Source organism: Charadrius vociferus, unplaced genomic scaffold, assembly GCF_000708025.1.
Source record: "Charadrius vociferus isolate BGI_N301 unplaced genomic scaffold, ASM70802v2 scaffold70, whole genome shotgun sequence".
Taxonomy (NCBI): Eukaryota; Metazoa; Chordata; class Aves; order Charadriiformes; family Charadriidae; genus Charadrius; species Charadrius vociferus.
This window is the reverse complement of record NW_009646851.1, coordinates 4,376,017-4,386,156: the sequence shown is the minus strand read 5'-3', so window position 1 is coordinate 4,386,156 and position 10,140 is coordinate 4,376,017. Positions and strand designations below refer to the sequence as shown.

At 56.0% G+C, this 10,140-nt stretch overlaps 1 protein-coding gene across 1 annotated transcript; it reads right to left on the bottom strand.

Annotated features, from left to right (window-relative positions):
* Window positions 1–1,374: 1,374 nt before the first annotated feature.
* Window positions 1,375–8,232, bottom strand: CA9 (carbonic anhydrase IX; the record flags this gene model as incomplete). The annotated part of the gene is made up of 8 exons (XM_009894237.1): window positions 8,157–8,232; window positions 7,342–7,371; window positions 5,932–6,102; window positions 3,572–3,714; window positions 2,491–2,583; window positions 2,156–2,222; window positions 1,662–1,819; window positions 1,375–1,519 (listed from the first exon to the last, which is right to left on the bottom strand). Coding segments are annotated over exons 1-8 (883 nt in total), but the record flags the coding sequence as incomplete, so codon positions are not given.
* Between the last annotated feature and the right edge of the window lie 1,908 nt (window positions 8,233–10,140).

Sequence of the window (10,140 nt, the reverse complement as noted above, 5' to 3'; positions counted from 1 at the left end):
AGAAGTGTGGGAGCAGGAGGTGCAGCTGCAAGTGAAATGAGACGTGATGCCGCAGCACTCCGTCGCACTCAGCAGCTCCAGGGCTAAAGCAGGCAGTTATCAGCACTGAAGTGGGGAGAAAAACCCCCATAACCCCATGCATGCAAGGCAGCGGGCCAGTAACCCCATCTGGGAGTACTGGGACATGGTGCCGGCACTGCAGGAACCAGGGCTTTGAGGCTTTGTTAAAGTGGGGGTTGTTGAATAGAAATAGCAAATAAGGAAAGAAAAAAAAGGTGAGCTGGGTAACTTCCCCCCTCATCCCAGCCACGGTGGCTGGAGGCTTTGGAACAGCTTCGGCAAGAAAGTGGTAAAAGAAAGGCTCAGAGGTAAATGGAAAATACGATAAAGTATCTAACAGGTTTACCAAAGATAGAGCATGCCAGCCTAACCTGATATCCTTCTTTGATAAGTGATATTCTAGACAAAGAAAATGTGGTAGATTTTATCTCTCCCGACTTCAGTGGAGCATTTGATGCAGTGCCACATGGGAAACTGCTAGCTAGGCTGAAGACCACAGTGATTAAAAGCCTGGAGCCGTTGAGCTGGCTGCAGGTGGGACGGTGAAGGGAAGTGCCTTGCACTGCAGTGTGCGGCATTGCCCAAGGGCCTGGGACCGAGCCTATGCGCCGTTTCTGTTAGTCACCTTGACACAAGGCGTAGGAAATGCTATCAAAACAGAAAAGGAACAGGATGTTGGACAGAAAAAACCCAGTGACCTCGGAGAGCAGCAATGGGCAAGAAGAATTCAGCGATGCAGAGTGATAGTCACACCTGAGGATTAACAGGAATTTCTACTCATCACTGGAAACAACCAAACCAAGAAAGCCCTTCGAGGATGAGCTGAAGACAGGCAGATGGGGGTGTGTTGGGCAGGGGACTGCCCAACCAGGATGGCAGGGTGGCCCCACTGGCAGAGCACAGCCTTCAGGAGAGGACTCTGCAGTGCCCTTCCCGCAGGGCTTGGCAGTGGGGTGCTTGCTGCAGCCCTTACCGAATTTGGCTATTATGTCTGGGGATGAAGAAGCTAGCTGGGATGCTAGGACCCGGGTGTTTGCCCTTGACCATACATTCCTTAGTCCTGCTACTGTTATTTCTGCAAGACCAAGGATGAAATAGTTCCCAGAAACTGGTTTTCCCCACACAAGGTAAGACAAGTGCAGGAACAGTGGGGAGCAGGACGCCGAGCCCAGCGCGCAGCTGTAAGTCGCCTGCCAGTCAGGGCTAAACCCATGCAAACACTGCATTTCTGTAAGAGACGAGAAGCCTTGGCTCCCGCTCCTCGCCCCATCCCTGCATCCAGGTGCAGCCTGAGCACGCTCACGCACGCCTTACCAGGAGGCGGCTGGTGCTTCGCCGAAAAGAGGGTGGTCTGGAAACTTGCCAGCACCCGTCGCCCGTGCAGGTCCTGCGCCAGCCGGTAATTGTTCTGCAGACGTTTGCTGTCATCGTTTCTCAGGCTCGTCACCAGCGTTAACATCTGTAAGGTGAATGGCGTGAGCAGAGCTGGGTGCCTCCCGCTTTTGGGAGCCAGGTGAGCACTGGGGGACCGGCACAGGCAGCGCACGTGTGCAGGGAGAGGCTGGGCGAGACCCAGCATGGAGTTCATTGCCCCGACGGACCTGATCATGAGAGAGCAGCATGGTCTGGTTGAAGATCGTCCACTTCACTGTCTGGTAGCAGGGAGGGGTGGTCAGAGAACCGTTGTAGTGGAAGTAGAGTTTCAGGTTGGCAGGCAGCAGACCCGCGATGTTGAATCCGGGCACCGAGACTTCCTCACCTGGGAGAAGAAATGCCATGGGAGTACGAGCGGGCAATGGAGGACACCGGGCAGGACTGGCATGGAGATCATGGGCAGCCTGGCACTGCATGTGCCAGGGTCCACACTGCTGCCACCGGTGTGTTGGAGAAAGAGCAGTGGCTTTGCCCTGGCAGACAGGGAAAGCACCGTGAGACCAGAGGGCACCTTGGAGAGCTGTTTCTGCACAAGTTGTGCTATGCTCCCCTTCTCACGTACATACGGCAAACGCCGGCTGCAGCCTGTCTCGGCTGTGCAGCGGGTTCCTCTGCTGGGCTGCAGCCCCTGAGACAAGTACTAGGTGGGACAGGGTCTTACCTTCTCTTTCAATTTTGTACAGATGCTCAAATATTTCCTGGTAATATGGGTTCTCCCTGGGGCCAACCTGCAACACAGAGACCCCGCAGTAATGGCAAGGACAAGGGCTGAACAGAGACTGGCCGGTGATGGCAGTGCCAGCAGGGAGGTATCACTCCCTGTGAGAGCCACCCGATCCCAGTGACCCCTTCCTCCTATCATGGCTGCTCTGCCCTCTCTCTCTCCCCTTCTCCCGAGGAGCACTGCACCATTGCCAGTCCCCCAAACTGGCTGATTCTGCCCACCCCAGTCCCACCCTCCCCGCTTCTCGCCGAGGGCTGATCTATAGGACTCACCTCCAGGAAGGCTCCTAGGACGGCCAGGCCATCTGGGTGGACCATTGCCTCATTAAAGCTGTTATACTTGGTGTTGTAGTGGACCACGTGGATCTGGAAGGGAGGCATGCAATTTGGATGCAGGACAGGCACCTCCTGGAGGTGCTCACCCCTGCAGGGCTCCATCCTGCCAGAGCAAGGGCTGGGGGGAGATACAGAGCCGTGATGACCACCCCATCCTAGGAGGGGAATATGCTGGTGGGACCAAGAAAACATGCTGCTCCAAAGCAGAAAGCATAGAAATGAGAAGGAACTTCTTTACTTTGAGGGTAGTGGAGCACTGGAACAGGCTGCCCAGAGAGGTGGTGGAGTCTCCCACTCTGGAGACATTCAAAACCCGCCTGGACGCTGTCCTGTGTAACGTGCTGTAGGTGACCCTGCTCTGGCAGGAGGGTTGGACTAGATGATCTCCAGAGGTCCCTTCTAACCCTAACAATTCTGTGAATTCTGTGAATTCTGTGAATTCTGCCCGCAGGAACTTCCCAGGTGGGGGACAGCAAACCAGCACCCTGCCCTAGATGCAGGGGGGGTCGTACTGCAGAGCTGGGCTCAGTCCGAGGACAGCAGCTAGAGAAGGAGGGATAAAACCAGCTGGGAGCGCGCGGAGCAAGAGGACAGTGTGTACAGAGTAAACAGTCCCTGCAGCTCCCAAAGCAGGCTGCTCACAGCCTCCCGGGGAGCTGCCTTCCCCAGCGCGGGGACCGCCGCAGCTCCTGCTCCATCAGCCCAGAACTGGGCTGCGGCATGGGGATGGGATGCACCACTCGTGTTCGGCCAGCCCCAGCCCACCCGTGGGCAGAAGGTGGTCTCCTCCTCACCTCTGCACCGCAGGCGGCGGCGTGAGTCTGGCTCAGCACGAGAGCGTGGCCTCCTACGCCAAACTCTGCTGCTACGGAGCTGCCCGCGGAGCAGGGATGCTGACCGGGGCTTACTGCATTCACCCAGGGACCACCAGGGCTCGGAGCAAGACAGCACTCTAGCACCTTCCCTGTCTGGCACCAGGAGGGGAGAGGATGCGTTCACCGCCACCAGGGCTCCTTACCTCCGCAGCAAAGCGGTGGCCATTGACGGTGTGCTCCGAGCCGGGTCCCGACGGGGAGCCCCAGTGCAGGTGCAGCTGCACGGCGCGGTACTGCTGGGCATAGCCACCAGTGATGGCCAGTGACTCGGGCAGCTCGAGGAGGACTGAAGAGGCAGAAAGGAAGAGGTCGCTCAGTAAAACACGAAGCCCAGTCCATCCCACAGGTAGGCAGAGGAGATGTCGGCAGAGACAGAGTCACCCTGGGCTTGTGGAAATTGGTCACAACAAACTTGCTTTCCATCTTTCATGAGGCTACGGGCAGGTATCAACACCCACAGCTGTGCCAATGTGGCGGGGTTCAACTTTCGACTTCAGGTCATAGGACACCCCAGTAAATACATCAGCTTCAAAAACTGCTTCTATGAAATTGCTGTAAAGGGAAGAGCCCCTCTGCAGAGACTCCCAGGAGCCAGCTCCAAGCCAAATGTTATCCAACAATTTATTCAGTAAGTGAGAAAAACATAAAGAGACCGTGGACAAAATTCATGGAGAAAGATATTGGCAGCGTGGTGAATACCTATGAGAGCAGGGCAGTTGGACAGAGAGAGCTGCAGCGCTTGGCGAGCTGGGACCTTTCAAATAAAGCAGCCTGCGAGTGTCTGACAGCACTGGAGCTGGTGGCATGGAAGCATTAAGTCTTTTGAAAGCATTTAGAGCTAAAATTTTGCCTCTTTGGGTATGGTAAATATATACTTGGTTTAGCTGGCTAAACCACGTTAAAGTAAAAGGCAATCTGGAATCATACAGCAGTGTGGCAAATCTAAAAGCTGAGTAACCTGCACATGCAGCAAAAATCTCAGGAGCATCCCTGGGCCCCAAGAAAGGCTTCTAAGCATCTTTTCCTCTGTTTTAGTATCAACTCTTTTTCTTCCTCCTTCTTTATAGGTGAAGCGTCCCTTAGCCACCTCACCGAGCTAGGGCACAGGTTCGGGATTAACCACGTAACAGGGCTGAGATGAGTCATTTGTCCTCTCCCTGTTCCCCGCCACTGGGTTCAGAGATACAAAAGTCAAATACGGGAAGTGGGAGAATGCTCCCTCCCTGGGAATTTATCTGCTTTTACTTTTCTTTTGTATACCTAAATCATTGCGTTCCTTTTACTAGCTACCTGAGTCATTTTCAGGCCCTTGAAAAAGCTTATACAGCGCATACACTTTATATTACAGAAAGGAGTAACTGTACAAATATCTCACTGGACTTGCAACTTTTTATTTATTTATGGCTTTTCATAAAGCAGACTGGTAGTTGCCAGAATAAAAAAAAAAAAAAAAGCCATCTTATAAGCATGTGAGAAATTACTTCCCCCTCACCCCCCCACTCCCCAATGGAAATGCTCTGACTGCTTTTCTGAACACCCAGCAACACCAGATACCAGGGTGTCTAAAATAGCAACTACTGAGCTCAACGAGTTTAACTCTGCAGGCACGCTAGGGCAGGAGGCCATAATATAAAGCTCTGTGCATGCACGGCACGGCTGATCTAACCATGCACAGCGAGTCCAACCTGTTGAGTTTGCTGTATACACAGGTCAGCTCCATCTTGCTAGCTACCAGGGCAAGGAGGTGCCTTATCTCACCGTCAGAGAGTTTTTAAGTCCCTTTCTCTGCCACCTTTTCTTAGCTCGGAGACTGGCAGACACCAGCATACACCAGATACTCGGCTTGCTCCCAGAAAAAGCTGGTAGCAACCAGGACCCACCATCGCCAGCTGTGGGGTGGTGAGCGGGAAGGAGATGGGGTTTTTCCTCCATATCTGGCATGGTGAGACAGATACTACAATAATGTGAGTAAGTTGTGTCCAGACTTTCCAAAAAAAACCATTCTAAAATTGGAGAAGGCAAAAAAAAGACCTATAAAAGTTTCTTAAGATCTTGAGATAACCCCCTGAAGCACAGACTTAAAGAAGATGACCAACGTTGTGTCCTAAAAGACCAAGAGGTAAGTACCTTAAAGGCTAAGCCACATCAGAGACTGACTAGTCCTTTGAAAGTGAAATGTAGGGGAGGAATCAGTGGCTTCAAATCTGTGCCAGAAATACCAGGGACACATTTTGAAAGGAAACGTGGGTTTCCTGGAGCCAGCTCCCAAAGGCACTGAGTGGCGAGTTCTCCATCTCCTGGTTTCTCCCTTCCAGACAGAAAAGGACCTATAAAGGCTCAACATCCCCATGCCCCTTTTGGCCTTGAAGGCAACATGACCACAGCCTGCAAGCGTATCCCCTTGCCAGAGCCAAGGAAGGGTGTCAGAGAAGCCCGGTCCTGCCAGGAGAGGCTAAGCGGGCTCTGCTTGTGCTCCAGCATCTGGCTGCGTCTTTGCACCCACCTGTGTGCCCGTTGTTTCTCAGCTTGAGCTTCTCATTGGCGGGCAGGCTGTAGCCAGAGAGCTGGATTGGCCGCAGCTGGGGACTGAAGATGGTCTTGGCCGTGTCAATGTTGATGGGCGACTGTGCATTGCCCCCGCAGTCCAGGTAGTCCCCACCCCAGTGGTCCCGGTCTGGTACGAGGAGGAAGGGAGGGACTGCCAGTGAGACCACCCAGGCAAGGAGCCCACCAGAAAGGAAATTTGGTGGGTGGTGGGGAAGGGGACAGGCACTGGCCAGGCAATAAGCCATGCATGTAAGGTCAGTTTCCAGCAAGTTAGCTTGGGAGCAGCTCTGTGCCACCATGTGACTGCATGCAGCTGTATCAGGAAAGGTCTCGGAGCGTGGTGAGCTGCCAGGAAAGTCTATTTTTGGGGTGTTTGGGAAGAGTGCGAGAAGATCATTTACAAGTGGACTTGGCAAGCCAGGGAGCTGCTGCTCTGCAGCTCATCACACGCTTGTTGCCTTGCACAGCCTGGCCTCTGGCAGGTATCGACCTACCACTGCGCCCACTCTGCTACTCGAGCAAGGTACCACAGTACTGCTGGGATGACACCAGCCCACAGCCACAGGTCTGACGGGTTCCCAGCTGTTAACTGCACCAGTATGGTTCTGCAGAGGGCCAGCTCTCATGGATGGGGTGGCTGCTTGAACTGCCACCTCTCCCCAGTCCCATAGCTGGGATAAGCATGGCTGATGCCCCAGAAACCTCCCCTCATGCTGCAGGGTGCTGCTTCTAGCACGTCTTGGACCAGTGCAAGCCCAGGCTTGCCCCCAGCCCAGACCCTCGCAGGACCCCCATAAAGATGGAGCTGGGCGTTAGCGGGTCCAAGCCAGCCCCTGTTCCCCAGTGGAGTGATAATGCCATGGCCTGGCCCACCACCGTGGTGGGAAGGGGTGCGTTTTGTGCCAGCGCTTGCCACGATCCCCATCATGGATGCTGTGGAGAAGCCCCCTAAGCCATGATGGGATTGGCAGGGCCCGGCAGGATGGGGAGAGGTGAGGACACAAGCTAATCCCTGGGCTGGTCAAAGTCCCAGCACGGGCTGCAAGTCCAGCCTGGAGAACCTAGCCTTGCTTCCCCGCTTGGCACAGGGTCAGGGGAGCTCCCGTTCAGGGAGGAGCCCTGCCCCGGGGAGCATCCCCCCACACCCAGGGGGCTGGGGGAACCCTCGGTGGAGCCATGCTTCCTGCTCAAATCAGAGCAACCCCCAAGCTCTTCAGCCCATCCACGCTCAGGTCAGGGTCAGCCAGGAGGGAAGGGTGAGCCCTGGAGCACGCATAGGAGCCCTGTAATCATTAACCACGTCTGGCTCAGGCCCAGGGTCCGCTGGGTGGTAGGAAAAAAGCAGGAGTAACTGCAGGGTATTTACCTTCATAGCTCCAGTGACTGTGGCCAGGACCTTAAAAAAAAAAAAAAGAGAGAGAGAAAAAAACCCACATGAATGGAAGGGAAAGGTTGGCAGCAAACACACCTCTCTGCTAGGCAGCGCTCCCAGCTCCGGCAGCAGGTCTCTGGGCCCCCATTGCCTTCAGTTTCCCTCCCTGACTTCGTTTTCCCTCTCCTCCCCCTGCCCTGGCCAGGGAGGATGCTCCTGGAGGGCACTGGCTCCTCTGAGCAGGGCTAGGTCTCCTGCACACATCAGCCAGAGGGAAAACCCCCGGGCTTGACACTTTGCCATCATCCTTATAATGGAAAAATCACAGATATTGGCTTCCGTCACTAAGCAGCTGTACCTGCACTCCTGTAGCTACGCTGGAGCAGCGAAAACCTCCCCCTGTCCCAAGGCAAAGCACTTAAGGAGGCAGTTCTGCGGCCTCCCTGATCAGGCTCTGTAAGCAAGAGCAACCAGGGAAGCAGCTGTCCTGGTGGCACTCCTGCGATGCCGAAGTGCTGGAGGGGGTCTTGGGAAGAGCAGCTCCCGCACCACAAAGAGTTTGGGCAGCGAGCTGCATCGCACCGCACAGAGCCCCCCCTCCTCCCGCCGGGGAAAGCAGCCCCAGGACTCGCAGCAGAGGAAGAAAATGAGCACCAAAACCTTCCTTGAGAGCGAGTGCTCCTAGTCTGGCGGCAGACTGATGCAGGAAAACGTGCCAGAACAAACACCCATCTCCCATCCTGGCAGGCCCCTGCCCCAAAATGACCCGACCACCACAATTCCCATGCGGAGCTGCACAAGGGTCCTACCACGCACAAATCCTTTCCCTAGCAAAAGCAGGCGGCAGGATGGGGGAGCCCATGCCAAGATCTCTGCGTGCTCCATGTCACCCACGGGGCACACAGTGGCCACGGCAGGGCAAGGATGTACCCTGTTATGCCCTGAGCCTCCCATGGCTGGGATTGTCCCCAGCACACAGACCTCAAGGGAGCAAAACCCTCCTGCAGCAGGTCCTGAGGTTATGGCAGTGCTCCACACACCAGCCCTTGCACCATCACTCTCCTCCAGAGCTGCCGGCGAAGCCCGCGCTCCCAGCACATCGCTGGAGATGGCCTTAGTGTTGCTCTAGAGCCTCATCTCAGATGGCCCTGACCATGACTTTGGCTGTTATCAGCCACCACCAGCCTTCCACATGCAACCAGCTCCAGCAGGGCTTGGATTTGCCTCAAGCAGAGAAATATGGCCCAGAAGGATCATCCCCATACCCTGACTGGCACAACAGGTAATTCATGGGCTCCTCCTCTGCCTTGTCCTTACCGGCTTGCTCATCAGTGCAGACAGGCTGTTGGCATATCTCAGCCCACGAGGGCAGGGGCAGAGGGTCCCAGGCTGGGACAGGCTTGGGGCAAAGGGGGACATTCCCCCAGCAGCAAGGGGCAGCATCTACACTCACTTGGATCAGCTCCCCAGGGTGGAAGGACGTGGAGGAACATTTAGCAGGTCCAGTCCATCCCCGATACTATGTCTGTCCCTTGGCGGGGCCAAACACCCACCGGGATGCAGGAGCGGCTCAGCAGGCACTGCTCCGGTCCCCGTCCCCGTCGCTGACAACAGCTATCGACAGCCCCTTGCTATTAATAGGAGTAGATTCCAACTCAGGGGTGAGAAAGGAAGAGGCACACTTTCCCAGGCCCAGATGTCCTGTGCAAGGCCCCCAAGCCCAGCGGGATCCTGCCCTCTCAGCAAGGATCCAGGCATGGGTGCCGCTGGGGGCCTTCGGTACAGCTGCCGCCCTGAAGAGTGGATGGCCACGGCAAAACACGGCTGGGAAGGGCTGGAGGGGGCTTTGGAGCACCAGGAGTCGCAGGAATAGGACCAGCCCTCCGTGCTCCGTCCAGCATCTCTGGTGACTCATCTCTGCAGTGAGCTGCCCGCATCAGGCAAGAACACGTGTGCCCCAGGGCTGGCTGCAGTGCCCTCTCCATGCCTCCTTGCATGGCTCTGCCTGGGGACGCACCCGGCTGCGCTGCAACAAGCTGAGATTCATCCTGCCCACCTTGCTCACGCAAAGGTTACCTGCTCCCTGGATACCGACTACACACCAAAATCCAGAGTACACCAACCCTCCTCTGGGAACACCCCGTATCTTCCCCCACCCCGTCCCTACTCTCCTGCCCCATCTGGGTCCAATATCTGCATGAGGTGGTCATGGACCACGTCTACTGCTTTCTCAGCAGGATTCCCCTCCTGCAGCACGAGGGTGCCTGTCAGCACGGGGAGCCCCCCTGTCCCCTCCCCAAGGGGCACTCACACCGGGGCAGTCCTGGCACAGGTGAGGCACATTTGCCCAGGGGTGACACGTGGTGCCTTGGCTCACTGCACATGCCTCAACCGGCACAGCCCGCCCCGGCACCCCGCTTTCTGCTCACCTCCAGGGACTCTGCCTTGACAGAAAGCAGCTCAAACATCATATCATAGATTGAGCAATAGCACCGTGCTGGCACCTGCCCTGCTGTGTCAGCATTGTGCCACCCATCCCAGCCTCCCATGTGTCCCCCCGTGCCCATCTGTTCCCACAGCCAAGGGGGCTCCAGACCCTCCTCACAGTCTCCCGCCGCCTCAGCTGGAGCAGCTTTGAACACCCCAAAATTTGCGGCTGCACCCAGGAGTCAGTCCGATCCATCTCAACACAACAGACTTCCCCAGGGGGGGCTGTCTCAGCATCAGAGCCAAGGGGACCCACGAGCACTTATCCACATACAGAAGCCACCTGAGATGTGGATGCAGCTACTG